The sequence below is a fragment of the Sphaerodactylus townsendi genome, linkage group LG03, assembly GCF_021028975.2.
Source record: "Sphaerodactylus townsendi isolate TG3544 linkage group LG03, MPM_Stown_v2.3, whole genome shotgun sequence".
NCBI lineage: Eukaryota > Metazoa > Chordata > Lepidosauria > Squamata > Sphaerodactylidae > Sphaerodactylus > Sphaerodactylus townsendi.
In genome coordinates this window covers 179,040,853-179,065,622 of record NC_059427.1, presented here as the reverse complement: position 1 = coordinate 179,065,622, position 24,770 = coordinate 179,040,853, and the positions used below count along the sequence as shown (strand labels likewise).

Here is a 24,770-nt window from a genome sequence, read left to right as displayed (position 1 = left end):
CAAATCAAACAAACAAACCCCAATAAAAACATAAATTACATCTTAGTGAAAACCGTTTGAACATCCAATAACTCCACAGCTTCAGAATCCAAATCTCAGTGTCAGTATCAGTATCTATGCCCATCGAGCCTCTCTTTAAGAACCTTCAAAGAAGGAGACTCCACCACACTCCAAGGTAGCAGAGGCGTTCCTCCCATTAGGCAAAGTGGGCAGTTGCCCAGGGGGGCCCCTTGTGGTGGGCGCCAAAAATGCAGGTTCCTTTGTGGGATTTTTTTGTATTTTCAGTGTTTTTTCCGTTTGTGGCCTTCAGGGGTGCAGTTTTTAGGCTAACAGCACCAAAATTTCAGGGATTTTTCAGGAGACTCTCCTGATGATATCACCCAGGTTTGGTGAGGTTTGGTTAAGGGAGTCCAAAGTTATGGAGTCCCAATGGGAACTAATAGGAGATGGGGCTACAACTTTGAGGGCCCATAACTTTGGACCCCCTGAACCAAACTTCACCAAAAATGGGTGGTATCATCAATAGGGGCTCACAAAGATACACTGAAATTTTGGTGCTGCTGTCTTAATAATTGCACCCCTGACAGCAGTCACCCCCTAAATTTCCCCAGATTCTCCTTTTAAATCCACCCCCTTCCTGCCAATGCTTGTTTTTTTTCTTTCTTTTATTCTCACAATGCCTAATAAAGGTGGTTGTTATTATTATTATTATTATTATTATTATTATTATTATTATTATTATTACTACTACTACTACTACTACTACTACTACTACTACTACTACTACTACTACTACTACTACTACGATTACTACGATTACTACTATTACTACTATTACTATTATTAAACCCACCCCCTTCGCCATGGATTTAAAGGGAAAATCTGAGGTCCCCAGTTTAAACATTGAAAGTAATGCTGTTTCAGGGTGGGGGAGAATCCACCCCAAAATAGCATCACTTTCAATGTTGTTTAAACTGGGGACCCCAGATTCTCCCTTTAAGGTGGATTTAAAAGGAGAATCTGGGCTCCCTAGTTTAAACACCATTGAAAATGATGCTGTTTGGGGGTGGATTCCAGCATCACTTTGTTTGCTAGGGAGCCCAGATTCTCCTTTTAAATCCACCTTAAAGGGAGAATCTGGGGGGTCCCCAGGTTTAGAAATAACCATTGAAAGTGATGCTGTTTCCCCCAATTGGGGGGACTGGATACAACACCATAAAATGTTTTCATAGCAGTAATAAAACATTTTGAAAGCATTTTGAAATTGTTTTCAAAAAAATATTTCTGCTGTGTGGCATGGCCCATTGCTGTGTTCAGATTTGTGAGTTGGGGGATGTTCTATAATGTGATGGTGACTTTGAAACGACCTGGTGTAAAAAAATCATTGTTTGGTCACGGTGGGGGAGGGCGGCTGCCCATGGGGGGGGGGGGCATCAAACTCAGGTTTTGCCCAGGGCTCCAGTTTGCCTAGGTACGCCACTGCAAAGTAGTGAATTGAACCTGAGGTGGAACAGCAAAAAATTGGACTCCCATGTCAGGGTCAAAACTGATAATAGAGCTTGGGTGGAGAGCTCTGTCAGGTTCCTTTATATATTCATATCACAGCTGCATTCTATAGTGTCACAAGATATCTACCCCAAATAAATTGGGAGAGTTCCCACAAGCGGCTATTTAGCAGAAATCAGGACTGTAATTCTAATTCTGTTACTAAATCTTGCTCCGTCTCCCAGTCGTGTTCTATTTCAAGTGCCTCATAAATATTGGCTGCAAACTATGAACCCTTGTAAAGAGCTGAGAGAAAAAACATAGGACGAATGTAGATCAGCCACTGTGACCCCCCCCCCCTCAAATCTACAAAGCAACTGAAAAGTGTCAACTTTATCTCCACTAAATGCTTTAATGGCTTTCTGCTCTTCCCATAGATATTCTACTATTCCAAAACAAATATAAGTCTTCCAGTTGGATTACAGGGATTACCTGCCCTGTTATTAATTACCAAGGACTTTTAAAAAGTAAACCATTAAATAAAATATAACATTAAATCTGTAAAACTCCAACAAGGAAACATAACATAGCTGCATGGTGGCTGCCATGTTGCTTTCTATGTTTTTACCTTTTGCTCTGAAATTTGAAAAATCCTTCCCTGGGTAGAATCAACAGTTGGGACAGACCACGAGATTGCTTCTCTGTGGAGTGCTCCGCTGTCTCAGGTTTATACTTTCAAACTTCTAAGCATTTCTTTCTTTTCCCTGTGTCTCTCTTAACACCTTTTTTTTGGTCTTTTATAGGCCGCATGGGTGGTCACGTGGCTCTCAGTGGTTGTGATCAATGTAGACCTCGGCTTGGCGGTGGGAGTGGTGTTCTCCATGATGACTGTGGTATGCCGCACACAAAGGTACTTGCATGTCAACCCCCTCCCTCTGGGCCCGGTCCTCTGGCCCATGTCAGATTACCTAATAGAATCAGATGCCTACTTGTTGGGACTGAGAATGGCTGGAGAGCCACAAGGTAGTTTCAAGCTGAAGCTGATGAAAACGCGGGCCATTTACAATATCCACTTCCTTGTAGTCACACTTGTAGTCATAGCTAAATCCCTATGAAATTCCTCTTTAGTTTCTAACATATTGCACTGATTATGCATACCGTTTCCCTTTCTCCCAGGGCCTTTCCGCACGGACCAACAAACATGGGTGAAGGGCGGGTTAAAACCCGTGTTGGGTGGGAACTTCGCATGGTTCCTGCCCCTAACATGAATCTAACCTGCCCCTCACCTGTGCTATTGGTTGCAGGGTAGTTTTTTTGAGAATCGCATTTTCATTTATTCTTTTATCTTAATGTGCCACACAGCCACGGCCAAGCTGTGAGGCACGTTCAAGGGCTGCAATCAAACTAGAGAATCACAGTCCCCAACTCCCACCTGCGCAGCTACGCAGGTGAAAGGGTCATAACATGACCCTGGGGCGCAGTCCTGCCTCCCTGCGGAGCTGCACTTTGCAGGGAGGCAGGGACCCAAAATAAAACACTCCTCCATGCGAAGGCACGTATACCATTCACATGGCTGACTGTCCATGTGAACGGCCCGGGCGAGGATGGGCTCATATAACCTGTCTCTCACCTGGGTTTATTGGTCCATGCAGAAAGGTTCTTGCATGGTGTGGTGATACCCCAAGAAATGGGGTTGCTTCTGTATGGCTCCCAAGCAGAGGCATTCACAGTGGCAATAGAGTGTCTGTAAGTGTGAGGTTTTCCCTCATACTTTATTGGACTCAGCTCCCTTCCACGTCCCCAGAGGACTTTGGGGGAGACTTTAAAATTATAACTGATGTGTTGCTATAGCATTAAGCGATAGACCAGGTTTGGCTTGTTAGCTGTGGCCATTTTTTTCTTCAATTATGGAAAACCAGGGGTTGGAAGAAAAAATGGCCTCTATTGGACTGTCAGTGGATTCACTTTGCCCTTTGTCCTATTCAGAAGCTTATAGAAAATAAAAAGGTCAACTATTGGATAGAGAGTTCTCTACCCTAATCACCGCAGCCAAGAAAACGTGCTCCCCCCTGTTTTTTACTCTCCCATTTGAACGGGGCCACTTGGCACACTACCTGTATTGCTTAATAAACCCTGCTCAAAGGAGAGCCATAATGCTCGCCAGGTTTAATGTTGTGCCTTCTGCCTTGTTACATGGCAGATTTAATAAGCAAGAAAAGGCTAAAAGATTGTGCCCATGTAACGATGGCTCAGTTGAATCTCTGGCCCACCAATTACTACACTGTCTCAGATTCAAGGAAATCAAGTATGTGAATCTTACTCCTTTACATTTACCCGATCTCCCCAATTTAATTAGATTACACTACTTGTTGGACAATCCTGATCCTTCTCTCTGTATGATAGTGGCAGACTTTCTCCTGGAAATTACTAAACGCCAGTAGATTTCCTTCAACCTAACATTTATTTCCTGTATTGTATATGCCTTTTAATCCGTTTTTTATTATTGTTGTACTGTTGTCTATGCCAATAAAGGCTTGCTATAATTGTTAGCTGCGGCAGTGAAAAGTGCCATCAAGTTTTAACTGACTTCTAGTGATGCCATAGGATTTTCAAGGAAAGAGATGAACAGAGGTATTTTAGCATTGTCTGCCTACTTCATTGATAGAATCCATTAGATTTATCGAGCTATGATCAAGTTGGTAATGTTTTTCCTCTTAGAACAGCACACACATTTTCCTTGCAGTAGGAAACACTGAGGTTACACATTTCATCACTGAAAATATAGCAGTGCAGGAAGAGGCCATAGTGCAAGCAGAGCCTATGTTGCAAAGTTAACTTCAGAATGGGCCTGTGCAGAGGACGCTTGGGAGCAGCTTACGGGCCTTTCCCCACTTACCTTAAGCCCCGCGCTACTCTCCTCAAGTAGCACGGGGTCCCAGGGCACTCCCCACGACTGCCGCTGTTGTGCCCCCTCAGTGCGCGGCATCCCTGGCGCTCTTGTAAAGGGCGCCGTCGTGGGGACGCCAGGGCGCGCGGCATAGGGGGGATCGGGGTGAGTGGGGAAACGCCCTATGGTTCCTGAAGCGCCTGTGCCTGTTGGAGGTGTTGGGGAAGCTCTGCCCACATTCAAGCCCGGTTTTATTCTTGGTGTTGCTCACAGGGCCGAATGCCTGGTGCTTGGCAGAGCAGCTGATACGGAGATCTACAGGCCTGTCAAGGACAACAGCAAGGTAAGGCTGAACAAAACATAGGCCATGCAGCTGTAGGGATACCTGCCTGATCTAGCAGACTCTGCAGTCCCTGGTTCAGTTGATGATAGATATGCATTACCAGGCTCTTCCCTCTGGGGGTTGGTAACAGAAGGAAGCGCCAGGTAAATGCAGGAAATGGCTGATGCAGCAAAGGTGCCAAGCCACAAAAGCAGCACATTCTTCTGGTCACTGGGAACAAATGCAGCGTTCCCAATTTCCTCTGGGACAGCTCAGCCTCTTCCTAATAGAAAACTGAATGTTGAGGGTATAGGTCAGAGAGGTGGGCAACTTGAGAGGACTTTTACTGGACTGAGTGTACCTCAATAGCCATGAAGTCTGACAATGCAGGGGTTTTTTTATGACTGGAGAAATTGTTTTAAGATCCAAATGGTGTAGTGACCAGAGCCAGGCTGGTTAAGAACATAAGAACATAAGAACAAGCCAGCTGGATCAGACCAGAGTCCATCTAGTCCAGCTTTCTGCTACTCGCAGTGGCCCACCAGGTGCCTTTGGGAGCTCACCTGCAGGAGGTGAAAGCAATGGCCTTCTGCGGCTGTTGCTCCCGAGCACCTGGCCTGTTAAGGCATTTGCAATCTCAGATCAAAGAGGATCAAGATTGGTAGCCATAAATCGACTTCTCCTCCATAAATCTGTCCAAGCCCCTTTTAAAGCTACCCAGGTTAGTGGCCATCACCACCTCCTGTGGCAGCATATTCCAAACACCCATCACACGTTGCGTGAAGAAGTGTTTCCTTTTATCAGTCCTAATACTTCCCCCCAGCATTTTCAATGGATGCCCCCTGGTTATGACTGTCCTGAGTGAGTAGGTGTCAGGAATTGCGCCTGGCGATTGAGGGCCATTCCTAGCTTAATGATTCTGCAACAAATTATATTGACAGGGGTGGCATCTGGGTGACGAAGGTGTACTTCCACTTCAGTGTAATTGTTACGAGATGTATGTCACCAGTCTGGTATATGTAATGGCACTTTCCTTTCTGTCTTGATCTTTATGGCTTCACATGATCGCAGATAGGTAGGCTGACCCTGGCAAGTTACTCCCAGGGGAAAACAGGATGTGTCTGTTACCCTGTGGGGGTAAACAAGCCAGGTAGCTGTATCTCTTCCTATCACCGACCTTGGGGCTGCTAAGCTCCAAAATAACTTTTTTCACTCGTTCTTCGGAAATACGGGAGGGGGACTCCTTGGGGATAAAGGGACTAGCGAAAGCCAGGTCTAGCAGAACTGGCTTTCTCAAGCTGGGTGCTTTGTTGCCTTTCAATACACGCTACTGATCAAGAATCAAGAATCTGTTTATTGACTAAAGGTTTTGATATGTACACATATATAGTTTATAGTGTTTTAAGCCATATAGCCACATATAGGTAGCCTTAAAAGTTAGCCTGCACAAAGAGTGAGGCACGTTATATAAAATCATCTTAGCTAACATCCCTGATGAGGCTTGGAATTGAGTTTGCTGAAAATCAGGTAAACACGGAGGAATGCGGAGGGGTGCCAGGGAGCAGCCTGACACAGGCTCTAAGTTGAGAGAAACGAGGCCTCTCAGAGATGAGGGAGCTAGCAAGCAATTCACAAATAGATAAGAGTTAGCAGAAGACTTGATTGCTATAGAAACTTTGTACATGAAGTGTTTTAGACTCACGTTACATTAAAAAATATGAGATGGAAAGGTGTGGTAAGAGGTGGGATAAGATGACCAGGTCTGTACGTCTACTTAACTCAACCCAATGAGCAAGGAGCGGGGAGGTATGTTTTTGTAACTATAAATTATGTTACACAGGCGGCAGCGCTTGGAACCGGCTCCCTGTTTGATTTTTAACAGAGAGTCTGGGTTCCCTCTTCTGCGCAAAATTGAAACAATAAAACTCTGAACGCTGAAGAAGCTTATGGATGGTTATTTGTGAGTAACCGGACAGAGCCTTAGCTCTGAGCACAGGGCCTAGCCCTGTGCCTAACAGTTTAACAGTAGGATCAGAGAAAACAATATATCCAGTAGTGCACACTGGTGAAAAAGAGCATTCTGATGCTCTGTAAATAAAATTCCGCTTTAGCACGTCTGTCATAAGGCGTCTCCCGCGCCCGCTCATAAATCTCATAAATAATTTTTGCCTGTCAAGTTTTTTGGAAATCCCAGAAGTACAGTAACTTGACATCTATATAGGATTTCATATCCATATCATTAAATATGTGCAGAATTCTGTTTCTATAAAAGAATGACAACCGAGGACTTCCAAAATATGCAGAGCGGGTCTGTATTAAATGCTTGTCAGCACCACTGGTTTGCATTAACTGGAGGATAAATGAGTTTTCGATGTAAAGGAATGAAGTACAAACTGTAGAAATTAAATACAAACCAGAGGGCACAAATATATGAATATTGGCTCCAGACATCACTTCATTTTTTGACTAGTATAGAAAGGCACACAATTGAATTACCATCTAGGATATGTCTATCTGACCATGGCAGCAAGATACCGATCAAGAGGCCTTTGATTTATATCTCTGCCTTTGTTGATGGTATTACTACTACGTTTCATCTTGGTCTAATTTTGAACTTTTGAATGTATTATTTTTTAATGTCTGATCCTCTTGGATGATGAATATGAACATTATTTGACCACTGAAGAAGGCCAGTTGGCCAAAATAAATTTGGTCAGGATCAACATTGGTCCATTACATTTGTGCACATTTGTGAAGCTATTATTTGGGGCCAGGATATTTGTTTTTAAGGAATATTGTAATAAATATATATATATTCCTGTATTTGTTTAAAGATATGCTTTTTACTTAAAAATATTGTCATTTATATTGTCTTAATTCTTTTGGTTCAATTCATTTTGGGTTATTTCCCTTTTCTTTTGTCATTGATTCAGGGAAGCACAGTAGGCTATCCCCAACTGTTTTTCAAAACCTTAGATTATTTTTCATAGAAGTATTCTTTCACTGAGCGTACTTTAACAAGCAATATTAAAAAAATGTATGTCAAAATATTGTGCCTGAGTGGCAGGTTGTGAAGCATAGTGTCTCAGAGGCATTTATACAGTTAGGCATTTCACGTCCCTTCTGTCTACCCCATCCTTGCTTTGCAGTGTTTTGAGATCTCCGGGGTGAAGATTTTGAGCTACCAGGCCCCCATCTATTATGGGAACCGCAGTTTCTTCCGCGATACCCTGAGCCGTCTAGTAGGGCTAAGTCAGGAGCGAGAGTCACGGGAGGATGAAGGCCCAGATATCAAGATGCACATCAGCACTGTGGTAACATTCTGGGGGGGAGGGGGGAGACTGAGATGGATTAGTGGGAGGGGGGTACTAAGGATTCTGACACCATGGCCCCAATTTATATCAGAACCCACCTCTGCAATCACTTTAATTATTTATTAAAACATTCATACCCTGCCTTCCCTCATGGTTCAGGGTGGCTTTGCAGGGGTAAAGAGCACTGACAGATCTCCCACATAAGGATTCGTTTAGCTTTCAAAGTTGATTTTATGAATAGTTGTGCGTGATTGTATGTGCTCAGTTCTCTAAATTACATTGTTTTGATAAACTGTCAGAGACCTTGAGGCGCTTTATGGAGTAAAAAGATATGAAACGTGAAACACCGTGAAAGTCATTAATGATACACAAAGGATTAAAAACGCAGAACTGAAGACCCAGACTCTATAGCCCCTGCCAATAATGCCTTCCCCACCCCAAACTGCTTTATAAAGGAAGACCTCCAGACGCATCTGGAGTTTCTGTTAAAGGATACCAGCATCACACAAGCACTTTCCCTTTTTACATTATGGAAAACGCAAATGTTTCTAGCAGACTGTGAATTCTACTTGTGGCTATTATTTAGGTGATCTTATCAAGGATTTGAATCCAAACCCCATATGCAGCCCCAATCTTGTTACTGGCTGTGTTTCACCCTCTGATCAGCTGCAGTCTATTAACAAAACAGAAGTGGGGTTGATACTCCGTGATAAATGATCATGTAAAGCAGGTCATGGGTTGGAGATAGAATAGGGAAGCTTCTTCATGTATTTCCTGAGTGAAGTTTAATTGTTTCTTTCCCCTCCCCTAGGAAAGCAGCATCTCTGTCATAGACAAGAAGCCTGGCTCAGGTACTTCAAAATTCTTTTCTTCCTACACCTGGAGAATCACCCTGGTGAAATGCACTTGATCTTTGCAGTGGGAGGTGATTTGGAGTAGAAAAAATGGCAGACAGGGAAAATAATTAATGCTCCTGTAACCTCTAACTGTGGGTTCTGTGGGGCAGAACTTGGAAGGAGTTGCAAAGAGCTAAATTTTAAAACAAAATGGTTTACTTCCTTAACAAATAACACTTTTAACATTTAACATTTAACATTAACAATTTACAGTCCTTCTGGGTTGCATTTCAAGTCCTTATCTTGACAATCTACTGATAAATGCCCAGTCCAATTCTTCCTGCTGGTGGTTGGCTTATGAAGACTTCAGAGGCTTGGTGAATGGGATCCAAGATGATGAAGGTCCCCAAACGAACTCCCATCAATTACATACATAGCAAGCCTTGAAACAAGGTGTTAAGAGCTTATAAAGAATTAAATCAAGGTCCCAGCCTGGTAGCCTTGCTTCCTCCAACTTCACCAGTTTTTGCAGCCTTCTGCTGCTTTGAGTCTCCACCCCTTTCTGGGTCAACCCATTCTGAACATAGGGGTTACGCTCCCTTTTGCCTTCACGTGTACCAAACAAGCATGTCACATCCTCCACTGTTGAGCAGCAGAATAGTTGTGGGGAAATGTGGAATTTTGCAGAGTTGTATGTCTTGTTTTGAAGGAGAGTTTGGAATCATGATGTCAGGAGCTGGAGGAGAATAAGGTCAGACTGAAAACCACTAGTATTTTCTACAAATCCTTCCATCCATGGATGGCAACTTTCTTGACTCTCTCCTAGAGATCCAGCATGGTGTAGTGGTTAAGAGCAGGTGCTCTCTAATCTGGAGAACTGGGTTTGATTCCCCACTCTGCCACTTGAACTGTGGAGGCTTCTCTGGTGAACCAGATTAGCTTGTGCATTCCAACACATGCCAGCTGGGTGACCTTGGGCTAATCACAGTTCTTCAGAGCTCTCTCAGCCCCACCCACCTCACAGGGTGTTTGTTGTGGGCAGGGGAAAGGGAAAGGAGATTGTAAGCCCCTTTGAGTCTCCTTACAGAAGAGAAAGGGAGGATATAAATCCAAACTCCACCTCCTCCTCCTCCCAGTACAGTTCCAAAATGCTTCCAAAATACTACTTCATGAAAACAGGGGACCCCCTACACACAAACATTTTGGTGGGCATTTTGGACATCAGTAAGGAAGAAGACGACAAGAAGGTTGTGCTCCGTCGACAAAAATGGAAATGTTGCATGGGACCCAGTCCATTGGTAGAACATAAGAGGAGGATGTGAGGCACAGAAAAGGACTGACCTATATACCGAGTGAAGGCATCCCGCCATCTTGTGAGAATGGACTAAACAGAAAGGGAGATATATGGCCCACCATTACCCCTACTTTATATTGTTCATTTTGGTCAAATATCTGTCAGGTTAGCGTTTCCCATGCAGTCAAGAGGGAATAAAATCTGTTCCTTTTTTGAATTCAGCACAAGATCTCACTGTAGTAGCCACACAGTTCACTAAATTAGTGACACCAGTCACTAATTCAGGGACTGAGACCTTTGTGTTGGGCTGAATCAAAAGGTGGCTTTTGGGGAGGAGACGAGTCTTTGAGACAGAATTCCGCAATTGCAAAAGTTTTCCTAGACATCAAAACTGGTTGGAGAAGCATGCACCTCAGAGCATGTTTAGAGTGGCACGACTTACTTCCCCCTTTAGCTACTGGATGCAGGATTGTGGATCCACCTTGGATTGTGGCTGATAATGTGGTCCATCTCATTTGTGCTTCCAGATGCAGCTATACAGGCCGTGGTTCTTGACTGCAGTGGAGTGGCCTTTGTTGACTCAGCTGGGGCACGTCTCCTTATTCAGGTATCAAAGGGAAATCTGTACATTTAGAGGGAGGGGAAATGCTTCCAGTTAAAAGAATGCGCTATGAAGCTCCAGAATCCTGCTGACCAGATGTTCTTCCTTCTAATCATGGCTGCATCCACATGGCATGGATTCTCCCTGTTACATTCATTGGCCCTTTATGCATTCTGCGCTTGCCCCACAGCTGTTGGCTTCATAGTGGGCTTTTCCCATTTTTTAAATATGTTTTGTTTAAACAGGATTCTCCTTCTGTGAAGTGCCCTCAACAGAGCCAGTCTGCCATTTTACCCACCAATTCTCTCTGTGCAACCTCCAGCTGGGGCAGTGGTGGAGCTACAAGGGAACATGGGGTGCACTGTGCACCGGGCGCACGCCTGGGGGTGCAGAAAATCGCCCCCAGGCCCCTCCCCTTTCCCCTCCCCCGTGGTGCCCCCCACCTCTTCCCATACTTATCTTAGTCCCCCCCCGTGGCGGAGCGCGCTTCCCACATTTACCTTCATTCCTTTCATTTTTTTTGAATTTTGATATGAACAGCGCCGCAAAACGCTTGTTTGCAGTAAAAATAGCCTGAGTCCATAGTTCTCAGGAGACCTTTAGTTCGCTGCTGTCTCCTGGGAAGTATATGGAACTCTACTGTGGGCTTTTACTGTGAACAGGCCTTTTGCAGCCTGAAAAAGTTCAAGAAAAAGGAAAAGAACTAAGGTAAGTGTGGGAAGGGGGGCACCGCGGGGGGACCATGGGGGGAATATAGAATGTGCACCGGGCACAGTCTGGCCCAGCTACGCCTCTGAGCTGGGGAGATTGCTCTCTGCTGGTTTTGTGTCTATGTGTGTGCCGTCTTGAGTCCAGCGTTATTTTGCTAGACCATGTAAATTTCACGTAGCTTTCACCAGTCTGCTGCTCCAGCGATAGAGTGGCAGTGTTAATTGGGGTGTTACTGGTTTTTTTTAAAAAGCTTTTCCAATTGCTCTGAATGGCTGCCTCAAACAGTGGGAGAAACTGCTGTTGGTTAGGCAGGGGAAGGCAGGGAAGAGTGAAAAACCCTGATGCAAGTCAAACGCATGCTTTCTCCCTTCACTTTCCCTGTGAACGGAGAGGAAAAGTCACACTTTCAGATGTTTCAGAAACTGCGGAATACTCTGAGGCGTGGTGAGTTTGGGAGAGGGGGAAACGTGTGTGTAACCGAGAATTCAACCTCAAGGGAATGTACACCCAATGCGAAGGAGACCACAAGGGCATAAATGGCCATTGGCACTGTGAAAACCAGTGCTGCATTTAGTGCAGCATCCCAGAATCACAGAGTTGGCTAGAATCATTCTGACCATCAGCCTACAGCAGGAGTCTGCAAACTATGACTCTCCAGATGTTCACTTGGCCATGTTGGCAGGGGCTGATGGGAATTGTAGTCCATGAACATCGGGAGAGCCATAGTTTGCAGACCCCTGGCCTAGAGCATCTTCTTAAATCAAAAATCTACTCTCTAGGTTTAATACTTGAAGATCTCTGTATGCTGTCACCCAGAGAGATTCTGCAAACCTTAAAAAGCAGACTTCTAGAACAGGAATACCTTATCTTGCTGGGCCAAGCAAATAAATCGTGCTCACCCCTTTCTGTCGGAATAGTACCAGAACAGGGGCACATAAGTAGCCAAATATCTTGAATCCATACTAACTAAACCCCACAATAGAGATGGATTATGACATAAGGCCAGATGCAATAATTTTCCATCGGCCATTACAAAGGGTCGCTACTCTATCTATCCTCTCTCCAGGGGATCGGGTCTGTCCCCACTGTAAAAACCAAGTGGAGACTCTTACTCACATTATACTTGACTGTCCGAAATATGTGGGTTGTAGCCTCCTCTCCTGGGCAGGTCTTAGACAAATCTGAAAGAGACTCTGATACAAATTTGTTGTGGAGCTTTTGTTACTGAATAGCAATAGAGGCTATGTCCTTGGGAAAAGTAGCAAAATTTCTTTTACAAGTGACAGAATTCTCTAAGTAACGTCCAATGCTAGATACAGTTTATCTGTCTGTGTTTTGAATGTACTTTTGATTTGTACTTCAGAAATTTCTATAATGCTCTGGAGCCTATTTTAATATGCCTAATAAAGGTTGTTGTATTGATGTTGTATTGATGGGCCTAGAGCAGGGGTAGGGAACCTGCGGCTCTCCAGATGTTCAGGAACTACAATTCCCATCAGCCCCTGCCAGGATGGCCAATTGGCCATGCTGACAGGGGCTGATGGGAATTGTAGTTCCTGAACATCTGGAGAGCCGCAGGTTCCCTACCCCTGATCTAAGACCTTCAGGTGCCTCCCGTGTGAAAACAAAATAAAGTTGCTTAGCAGGCTTCTTTGGGCAGGGCTGTCCACTCAGGCTCACAATCTTAACATTTTGCAAATCAGCACATTCCTATATATGTTTAAAAAATACATTCAGCATAACTTGGTCACTCATGGAACTATATATATTTTTATGTCAAGTAAGCATAATCAGCAAATGGGCGACTATGTATGTCATATATCCCTAGGGCAGCTCTTACAATATTGACCTTTCATACACATAAGCAAATGTATCTACTGATTCTTGCAAAATAACAACCTCAGCGGTTCAAACAGCTTGTCACTCATCCGGATGACTGATTTCCCAATTGTGATTGTACAACTGTACTTTTAGCTATATTTCTCAACTGTGGTCTTGCAGTTTTTATAATTCCCATCACACTGGAAGCTAATTGTGAGCCAGTGAGCATAATTAAGAATCGGTATTATACTTCACAACTCTGCTCACAAGAGAACCAAGCATTTCTAGCAAAATTCTCTATCTCCTGGCTCTTTCCCTACCCTCAACAAAACGTTTTTCTAATTTCTGAAGGCTTCCAGGACAAATCCAGGTCTCAACATTGTGATAAATTGTATTTTGTGTTATGGTTTGATGGTTCACAACATCACTTCTGAACTTTAGCAGAGTTCACAAAAACCAAAGCTTCCTGGTATATACTGAAGTCTTGGCTCTTGAGGAGTACGAACAAATTCTCCACAGTCTCAATTGGTCAAATGTGCAAGCAAGAAATTAAGATAAGCAAGAGATTTTCTAGTGCTTTCTGATGCTGGCAGCTGGCTAGCCATATTGCTGAAACAGTTTTGGGGAGAGTGTTTATCTGATAATGACTTGGGATCTTTCCATCGCTTTTCTGTGTCTCAAACAGAGGCCTTCAATGCAGGGCTCTTCAAAGGAGTTTCAGAGAGCTCTTTTGGACTTTCATGTACCATGTGAAATTCACTTCTGGATGACTTCCCAGACATTCCACAATACTTGAAGAATAGCACTCTTGTGATTTAGATATTGGTATACTGCAAAACAAATGATATTTTAAGTAGTCCAGTGCCAATAGAAAAAAAAATGTCCTCAATATTATGAGAAAGAATTTCCTTCTTCATTTTAGGAGCCCACAGAGGCAAAACTACTACACTGGAACCTCGGTTTTCGTTGGTAATCCGTCCAAAAAGAATCGATGAAAACCAAAACCGATGAAAACCGAGGCAAACTTTTCCATAGGAATCAATGTAAATCCAATTAATGTGTTCTAGGCACTCCAAAAAACATACCAAAACACATTTTTGGTGAATAAACATAGTGTTTAATGCTGAAAACAGTAACAAACAATAACACTAGGACCAGCTTCAGAGCCAGTGGACCAATGTCGCACCAGAAAGCTGTCCAAAGAGGTCTGTTTCTGATGCCTCTTTAAGATTTGTCTGAAATGGCGCAAGACATTGTCATTAAACAAGTTGCAGACATGGCCTGCAACAGCTTTGTCCGGGTGATTTTTCTCCACAAACCCCTACACCTTACTGCAAATCGATGAAAACCGAGATAAATTTTTCACTGAAAAAATCGATGAAAACCGAAGGCAATGAAAACCGAAGGCAATGAAAACCGAGGTTCCATTGTACTGTAAATCAGTGTCAATGGTAAAACAGCCTCTTGTTTTTATCACTCAATGACGGATCTATACTGCTTAATGTTGGTCTTAAGATACTAGACCTCAGCAAGTTTACCTTTCCATAGACCTCAGTGGCCCTGTCCTGGACAGCCCAGGCTAGTCTGATCTTGTCAGATCTCAGAAGCTACGCAGAGTTGATCCTTAGATGGGAGACGTCTAAGGGCATCCCAGGTTACTGTAGGCACCTCTGTTCTTCTCCTACCTTGAAAACCCTGTGGGGTCACCATAAGTCAGCTGTGACTTGATGGCACTTTCCACCATCAGACCTCAGTGAGGAGACCATCTGATCTCTTTTCTCTCTCAGCTGCTCTAACAGACCACAAAGACAGTTGCAGCAGTAGTCTGACGGCATGAGCCAGATTCCTTTTGCAAGAATCAGAGACCGCAAGGAAGGAGCGAAAAGCAGCTTGGGTGGCTTTTTCCAGCAAGAAGGAAAGAGTTAAATTTCCCTTTCCCTTTTCCATGCTGTTGTCTTCCTTAGTAAAGCAGTCCTGGAGGCTGAATTTGCAAGAGAGAGAGAGAGAAAGAAGGGGGAATCATAGAATCATAGAGTTGGAAGAGACCCCAGGGGCCATCAAGTCCAACCCCCTGCAGTGCAGGAACACACGATCAAATAATATAAACTCACGCAGGAAATCATAACGGGCATGCTTACCTTTGGGATGTTAACAGCAAGTGCAGGCACTGAAGACGAATTAACGGAACTATTTTGGGCTCTCCTACGACATTGCTGAGAGGAAGCTGAAGCTGCTTCCCAGTTCCTTATCTGTACTTCCTAGGGCAGTGGTGGCGAACCTTTGGCACTCCAGATGTTATGGACTACAATTCCCATCAGCCCCTGCCAATTGGCCATGCAGGAAGGGGCTGATGGGAATTGTAGTCCATAACATCTGGAGTGCCGAAGGTTCGCCACCACGGCCCTAGGGTGAATAGGTGTGTAATGTTTCCTGCTCACCTCCAGGGCCTTCTCAGCTTTGGCTGTGGCCTGGTGGAATGCTTTTGGCGAGTGAGATTCGGGCCCTGCAGGACTTGGTACAATTTTGCAGGGCCATCTAGCAGGCCTCTCCCCCTTTTCCTTTTTATATTTCCCTCCTCTCTTTTCACTGGCTGCATGGTGTGAATGGCAGTTTATACAGCATAAATCAGTTATTATAAACCCACTGGATGTTGTCAGTGTTGTGTTGAATGAAAAGTTTTACTGTGTTTTTATGGTTGGAAGCCATTTTGAGCCCATAAGAGGAAGGGTGGCCTATAAACTGAATGAAATCCTCAGTCATAATTTGCTAAGGAATGGAGTGAATGAACGACTCATTTCCCACCCATTGGCGCTCAGGACTGATTTCCAGCTGTAACCTTGCCCCCCCACTGCCCTGCCGGCACCACCCTCCCCATTTCCCTGTCTGCCCTCTCCTTGCCCCAAAGACCAGGCTGTGGTGGCTTGCCTTGCTACCACTCTTCCCGTTCCCCTGCCCTCTCTCGCCTTGCCCCAAAGACAGATTTGGATTCACAAATAAGAACTAGGAAATGTGAATAAGGAACTGGGAATCAACGTTACCCTCCTTTCTCCAGATCAGGGGTAGGGAACCTGCGGCTCTCCAGATGTTCAGGAACTACAATTCCCATCAGCCCCTACCAGCATGGCCAATTGGCCATGCTGACAGAGGCTGATGGGAATTGTAGTTCCTGAACATCTGGAGAGCCGCAGGTTCCCTACCCCTGCTCCAGATTAAGGCACTTTCTTTCAGTGGGAGCGGCTCTAGAAGAAAGCTTCAGTCTCTGCTGGGCGTGGTGGCAGGACATAAGCTGTGATCTTCATCCATTGTTTCCCGTGTCCTCACACTGCCATACGGTGCGGAGATGCTTAGTGGGCACAGGCTGTCCCCTCAGTGGGAATGGCTGTTCTTGCCAGGCTTCCTTGCCATGCTCGCCAACGCCAGAAACATCTTTTCAAGCCAGAACCGCCGGCCGCCCTTACTCTTTCCTCCTCAGGATATTGAGGAGATAGAAAAAGTGCAGAGAAGGGCAACAAGAATGATTGAGGGACTGGAGCACCTTCCCTATGAGGAGAGGCTGCAGCATTTGGGACTCTTTAGTTTGGAGAGGAGGCGGCTGAGGGGGGATATGATTGAAGTCTACAAAATTATGCATGGTGTAGAAAATGTGGACAGAGAGAAATTTCTCTCTCTTTCTCACAATACTAGAACCAGGGGGCAGTCATTGAAAATGCTGGGGGGAAGAATTAGGACTATTAAAAGGAAACACTTCTTCACGCAACGTGTGATTGGTGTTTGGAATATGCTGCCACAGGAGGTGGTGATGGCCACTAACCTGGATAGCTTTAAAAGGGGCTTGGACAGATTGATGGAGGAGAAGTCGATTTATGGCTACCAATCTTGATCCTCCTTGATCTGAGATTGCAAATGCCTTAACAGACCAGGTGATCGGGAGCAACAGCCGCAGAAGGACATTGCGTTCACATCCTACGTGTGAGCTCCCAAAGGCACCTGGTGGGCCACTGCGAGTAGCAGAGAACTGGACTAGATGGACTTTGGTCTGATCCAGCTGGCTTGTTCTTATGCTCTCACTTCCACCCAGGTCCCATTCCCCAGCCGACCAACTCCTTATTGTCCGAGCCAACTCTCCACTGGAGTATCCAGCTCAAGGTGTGGAAGTACGGCCCCTTCAGACGATCCTCATCCCAGGTGAGTGTCTTTTCCTTGAATCTCCGGGGCGAGAGGAGAATTAATGAGGGAAGGGCTGGACCCGGGGGCACAGGTTTGGGGTGGAAATGGCCCTTGGTCCCCTTGGCTGATGACCTTTGCCAACCAAAGTGTGGAGAGGGAGTGTGTCCCTATTTGATTCTCTCCTTGGCATCTCAGTGGCTTTTAGTTGCCATCAGCCATTGAACATCTTTCTGGGAGAGCGACTGAGCTGGGATTGTGGGGCACCTTAGCGGTTCTTCTTACTTGATCTTTGGATTTCAGAAGGGTGGTGCTGAGGGGCTGTTGCTTGGCCCATAGCTCTTCTTCTCCACAATAGGTACCAGGAGAGGTAGTGGGAGAGATGAAGGACTGAAGCTCAATCCAGAAAGACTGGGGTTCCATTGGTCAATGGAGAACCTACTTAGGAAGCGGCAGAGACAGCTCCTCCTGGAGGCTGCGTTCTCTAGGAGAAGAACCAATTTGTTGCTTGGTGGTTTCTGCTTCCTGACCAATGGTTTAGGTTGCCTTGGCTTCTTATCAGCTCTACTTGGTTTTCCAGTTATGACTGTTTCTTAAAGCTGATCTGGTCACAGTGATCCATATTCTGATCCCATCCAAGTTACTAGGGCTAGGGTTGGTTACAGGCATCACATCCACCCCTGCAGAAAGATCTCCAATGATTAACCATCTGTTTCCAAATGCAATTCAAAATGCTGGTTTAAGAAATTGGAAAGCATTAAATGGCTTGGGGGGCCAGGGTACCTGAAGGAACTGTCTCCTCCCATACTACTATCAGCTTGTGTAACCTCTATCTGTGTGTTCTGTGGGGCAGAACTTGGGGTGAAGTTGAAACAACAATTTTAAAAAAAACAAAATGGTTTACTTTCTTAACACATAACATTAAGCTTATCAACATTTAACATCACACTTCAGGGTCCTGTTCAAGGTTGCATTTTAAGTCCCTTCTAGTTACAGTCTTGTAATGCCAAGTCAATTCTTCTTGCAAGTGGGTTGGCTCCTAGAAGACTCAAGGGCTTGGTGAGCAGCATTCCAACATGGTGAAGGTTTCCAGGAGAACTCTCACCCATTACAGCCACAAAAAATTACTTAACAAGGTGTTAAAGGGCTTATAGAAATCAAGGTCAGTGTGGTAGCCTTGTCTCCTCAAAGAGCTCTGCAGCCTTCTGCTGCTTTGAGTCTCCACCCACTTTCTGGTTCAACCCATTCTGAGCATGGGGTTGTTGCCAGTTAAGATCATCCTCCAAGTCTTGTATTCTGTACCCCACTTCCAGAAATCACCTGGGCGATGACTAGAAATGGGACCTTTTCAGTGGTGGCACCTTGCCTTGAATGCTTTCCCCCCTCCGTGGGTCATCTGGGTACCTGTTTTATTTTTGTTCCAGATGCAGGTAACATTTTCCCCCCCCAAGACCTCAGGAACCCATGTTCAGATGTGTGTTTCCAGATCCCATGCTAGAGGTGACTACAGGTGTGCCGTTTGGGGTCTGAGCCATGTTTCCCCTCCCTCACTGTTTATGAGCAGCTTAATGGTATGTGGAGGATATTTGCACCATTAGGGGATTCCACATTTACAGATGGGAGACGCCTAGCGTTCCCCCAATATGGTGCAAAAACAGAGACCATTGGTAACCAGGAGGAGACAACATGGACATGTGTCAATTTCCCACGTTCAGACAATATCTCACTTGATGGGCTCAAGGATTTTGTGAAGACAGGAGAAAGAAGACAGGAAGACAGTTGGTGAAAGGCCAAAACTGTTGATCATATGTTGCAGCAACTCCCTCCCCACATGAGTGGGACAGTAGCAGGAGTTGGTCTGGGAGCGCTCATCCCAGCCGCAGAGCTGCTCAAAGGCCAGAAACAGAGAAGCAATGGCTGCCCAGTGGTTGGAAACAGGTGCACTCTCTGATCTCTGGAGGAACTGGGTTTGATTCCCAGCTCTGCCCGCTTGAGCTGTGGAGGCTTATCCTGGGGGAATTCAGATTAGCCTATTGCACTCCACATACCAGCTGGGTGACCTTGGGCTAGTCACAGCTTCTCAGGAGCCTCTCAGCCCACCTACCCTCACAGGGGAAGGGAAAGGAAGATTGTCCAGCCTTGGAGTCTCCCACAGGAGAGAAGGGATATAAATCAAACTACTATTCTTCTTCTTCTTTGCTTCTTCTTCTTCTTCTTCTTCTTCTTCTTCTTCTTCTTCTTCTTCTTCTTCTTCTTCTTCTTCTTCTTCTTCTTCTTCTTCTTCTTCTCTTCTTCCTCCTTCTTCTTTCTTTGCTGTCTTAAGAGCAGCAAGAACATGGAACAAACCAGCTGGATTGGACCAAGAGTCCATCTGGTCAGCTCTCTGCTACTCATGGTAGCCCACCAGGTGCTATAATTGATGCAATGGCTTCTGCAATGTGCTCCAAACAAAGAACAGATTTCACTTTATAACTTTCTGTCTACATGACTAGTTCCACATAAGTAATGCCAGACAGGCCTGACCAATTAGCAATCAATATAGACTGGTCATAAAGCTATGACCTCAGAAACAAATTAGCATGCACACAGTTCACCCTTTCACGTTTGAAGTGGGCCAGACTCTTACAAAATACCAACAGTGTTTGGCCCTAAGTAGATACCTTGTTTTGTCAGATGTCAATCTATAGAAATGACCATGTAAACAGCTGTCTAAACCATGAGAGTTAAAAGGAACCTCCATATTCAGAGACAGTATACCCCAGAATGGTGGATGCTAGGAACAAAACAAAATGCTGGGGATAATTAGGAAAGGAATTGAGAATAAAACTGCAAAGATTGTCATGCCCATATATATAAAACAGTGATCACGACCGCTTGGAATTACTGTGTCTAGTTCTGGTGGCCGCATCTCAAGGATATTGGAGATAGAAAAGTGCAGAGAGGGCAACAAAAGGATCAGTTGAGGGACTGGAGCACCTTCCCTATGAGGAGAGCTGCAGCGTTTGGGACTCTTTAGTTTGGAGGGCGATCTGAGGGGATATCATTGAAGTCTATACAATTATGCATGGGGCAGAAAATATTTGACAGGGAGAAATTTTTCTCTCTTTCTCACAATACCTAGAACCAGGGCATTCATTGAAAATGCTGGGGAAAGTGGGACTAATAAAGGAAACACTTCTTCACACCAACGTGTGATTGGTGTTTGGAATATACTACCCAAGGAGGTGGTGATGGCCACTAACCTGGATAGCTTTAAAAGGGGCTTGGACAGATTTATGGAGAGGGTCGATTTATGGCTACCAATCTTGATCCTCCTTGATCTCAGATTGCAAATGCCTTAGCAGACCAGGTGCTCAGGAGCAGCAGCAGCAGAAGACCATTGCTTTCACCTCCTGCATGTGAGCTCCCAAAGGCACCTGGTGGGCCACCTGCAGTGGCACCAGAGCTGGACTAGATGGACTCTGGTCTGATCCAGCTGGCTTGTTCTTATGTTCTTCTTACGTTCTTATGAAGACTATTTGTGACTGGCCAGTACTGGAAACAGTAGACTGGCCGTGATGGACTTTAGGATGACCTGGCAGGATTCTTTTCATGGTTTCTGGACTCCACATGGGGGGGGGGGAGGTATCTACTGACACAGCTCAGCTTGGTCTTGCAGCGAGAACATTGTGCTGACAGTGCGTCAAAATACATTCCAAAAACGGGAGAGGGGGAGAGAAAATTTATCCTTCTGCCGGAAAAAAAACCACAGTAATGAAATAACAACAGCTTTGCGATTGTGTATTGATTCTGCTGAAATAGAATTACATTCTGAAGAAGCCACTAAAAGACTTTTAAAAACAGGAAAACTGAACAGCACAAGTCTCGGAAATGGTGAGGGTGGGGTTGTGGTTGGCTTTCGAGGCAACACTGAGGCACCTGCTGGGTTGTAACACAAAATGGATGGATGAGGAGTGTGGGGAGAAACAAAAAGGGCCAGGGTTGTGTTTCCAGTTTTGGAAGCGAGAGGTTGCTCAGATGGAGACAGCAGTAGTCTGCCACAGAGAGGAGCCTGACAACCATCCAAGATCAAGCGTACTGTGCAGGACATTAGCAATCTACAGTTTCTGGGGAGGCAAACCGCTCAAAGGCAGGGGTGTACATCCCAAGGTCACAGAGACTTTGGGGCCAAACACTGACAACTAAATTGCCAATGTTTTAAAAGAAGAAGAAGAAGAGAGAAGAGAAAGAAAGAAGAAGAGAGAGAGAAGAAGAGAGAAGAAGAGAAGAGAAGAGAAGAGAGAGAGAGCTGAGGAGGAGGAGGGAGGAGGAGGAGGAAGAGGAAGAGGAGAAGGGGAAGGAGGAGTTTGGATTTATATCCCCCTTTCTCTCCTGCAGGAGACTCAAAGGGGCTGACAATCTCCTGCACTTCTCACAACAAACACCCTGTGAGGTGGGTGGGAGCTGAGAGAGCTCGAGCTGTGACTAGCCAAGGTCACCCAGCTGGCGTGTGTTGGAGTATACAAAGACTAATCTGAATTTCCCAAGATAAGCCTCCACAGGTCAGACAGCAGAGCTGGGGAGTCAAACCCGGTTCCCTCCAAGATTAGATACACGAGCTCTGCCAACCTCTAAACCCTGCACTGCCTCCTCATCTATCTAGCAATCAGGGACTTGATTTGAAGTGGAGTTACTGTGGCGGAGTTTAAAACTGAATCTTTCTTGGTTCCAGCCAAGCTTGACTTTGGGAGAATGGCCCTGACAGATGGGTATTTAGAGGCTGTGAACTTCTTCCAACTGAGCCCAGCGCATTACTAAGATAGGTAGAAACCTTGCAGGCAGTGGCGTTTCTAGGCTCTTTGTCACCAACCATTTAAGCTACAGATTAGGTCCTTTAGAAAACCATTAAGCGGCATTATGGAGGTTTTCTTTCAGACTTCAGAGTGAGCTGCTGGTTTTCTGCACTTGTCGGCTGCTGCAATCCAAGGTACATTTTCTCCCGTGCATTTTGGCAGTAACCCCTGCAACAATAGGGCATATTTGCACATAAAACATTATCAGAATGTTGGAGCTCTGTGATTTGGTACCTCAAGAGAAAGCACAGAGTTGCACTTAAGCCTAGAATTAGTGAGTTGCGGAACAAACCTAGGGTAGCTACCAAGAACAGCTGCAAGGTGTGATTAATTATGGTGGATTATTGGATTCCATTAGCCCTGCAAGCCGTTAGAATACTGGTAGAATTCTTGGCGGAGGAATCCCCTCCTGCCTGCCACATCCATATTTTGGAAGGTGGATGCCCCTAGTAGCTCTCTGCCCTCTACCCTTCTTGAAAGACCTCAAGAGGGGGACACATAGAGGTTCTCTCCACTATTTACAGGTTGAATTTCAACAACAATTTGTGAGTAGGGTGCTGTATGTGGGGTTTCCGGGCTGTATGGCCACATGTTCTAGCAGCATTCTCTCCCTGACTTTTTAAGCATCTGTGGCTGTAAATGCTAGAGGGATCTGATAGTAGGAAAGAAGAAGAAGAGTTTGGTTATATCCCCCTTTCTCTCCTGCAGGAGACTCAAAGGGAGACTTACAATCTCCTTGCCCTTCCCCCCTTCTCGCAACAAAGCACCTGTGAGGTGGGTGGGGCTGAGAGGAAGCTCAGAAGCTGGGCCTTGCTTGAGATTACCCCAGCTGGTGTGGAGTGCACAGGCCCCAATCTGAATTCCCCAGATAAGCCTCCACCCAGCTCAAAGTGGCAGGCTGGGAATCAAAACCAGTTCCCTCAAGGTCCAGATACATGAGCTCTTAACCTCCTTCCTGCTGCAATGGTTTCTTTCCCCACCCTGGACATCCAACAAGTATATGTATACTCCCATGGCACCGTTCCACCACTACATCAGATCCTCTGTGATGCCAGCCACGGTGCAGGCAAAACGTCAGGAGAGGAAAATGCACTATAGAACTGCAGCCATACAGCCCGGAAACCACACAGCACCCCAGTGATTCCGGCTGTGAAAACCTTCGACAACAATTGTGAATCTTTCTTTCAGTCCTTTCCAATGGTGGGAAAAATGTTTCCTTCGATTGTCTGCATGATAATATGTTGAATCTTGTTAGTTGGGAGGGGGGGAAATGACTGCAGTTCCATCTTCAGTGGGAGGGTTATGTGATAACTAGGTTTTGGTTTAATTACTGCATCTGAGCAAAATTTGGTAATGTACCCGCTGAGAATAAAACTCCCTGGGTCTTACAGGTGCCACTGGAGTCAAACTTTTTTTTCTCATGCCTTACCCTGATTGAAGTTTTGAATTTCTTTTCTCTGCCTTCTTGTTTAAATTCTTGGCTGCTTCTGGGTTTACCTCCAGGCAACAGTTTCAACTCATATGCAGGATCATATTTGGGGGGAAAGTCCAAATTCAGTTCTCTCTCTCTCAGTTCTCAAGTCAGAAAGTGCATATTTCTACTGGGAAGTTAGTGTTTTTCTCCTGCGATCCTGGGTCTGCTCTGTGACATTAATGCATTTCATGTATTTCCCTTGGTACAATAACAGCTAGCTCTCAGGAAAAGCAACATAATCATTAGACAGACACGGGTGCTGCTGTGTAAACAGGAGCAGATAAATTGGTTGCCTGGGTAGTCAGGCAGAACACTAGCTCTGCATAGCAAAGGCAGTTGGGCCTGACCGTAGCTGGAACTTCCCAGTAATCTGATCTTTCTCTCTCTCTCCCTCTCTCTCTGTCTCTCTTGCTCTCTGAAGGGCCTGAAGCCTATGGACCATAATGGGCTGTCAGTCCACGATGAAGTGCACTTACTTCGGTTACTTGATGGGTGAGTTCTTCCCTTTCCTTTATTTACACTCAATCAAACACAAAGGTTTTCCTCCACAGGTCATCCTCCTCATGGAAACGACGGCTGTCGCTGTCCAGCGTGGCGGCTGCTGCAAATTTGAGCAAGGTGAAAATAGTCTGGGCTACAGAGCAGCAATAAGTAGTAGGAAAGGTTTCTGCAGAGCTTCCAAACATTTGATGCACTTGACGCTCTGGGTTGTTTGTGCCGCCCACCACGCTGTGCAACCCAGGCCAGGTGCAGAACCATGAGTGAGGGGAGCTGTGTCCAGAACCTATTATTAAGCCCTGTGCCTGCGCCCATGCGCTCAGCACCAACATGCACACACCCTGTCCCCTTGGCGCTTCGCCTCTGCCGGGATGATGTGTTGATTCTATTTATGCCGCACACTGTCCAAGTTGCTCTTAGAATCTTCATACAGGAATGCTTTGGTCTGTGGGTGTGTGAAGGGCAGCACTGATGGGCAGTGGTGGGATCCAAAAATTTTAGTAACAGGTTCCCATGATGGTGGGACTCAAA

General features: G+C 45.4%; 1 protein-coding gene across 1 annotated transcript in view; it reads left to right on the top strand.

Annotated features, from left to right (window-relative positions):
• LOC125429467 (solute carrier family 26 member 10-like) overlaps positions 1-24,770 on the top strand; it is a 74,847-nt gene that overhangs the window by 24,989 nt on the left and 25,088 nt on the right. The window contains exons 11-15 of the mRNA XM_048490596.1: positions 2,289-2,395; positions 4,646-4,715; positions 7,844-8,008; positions 8,820-8,859; positions 10,666-10,745. Of these exons, the coding sequence (XP_048346553.1) occupies positions 2,289-2,395; positions 4,646-4,715; positions 7,844-8,008; positions 8,820-8,859; positions 10,666-10,745 (462 nt within the window). The remainder of the gene's footprint in view (positions 1-2,288; positions 2,396-4,645; positions 4,716-7,843; positions 8,009-8,819; positions 8,860-10,665; positions 10,746-24,770) is intronic.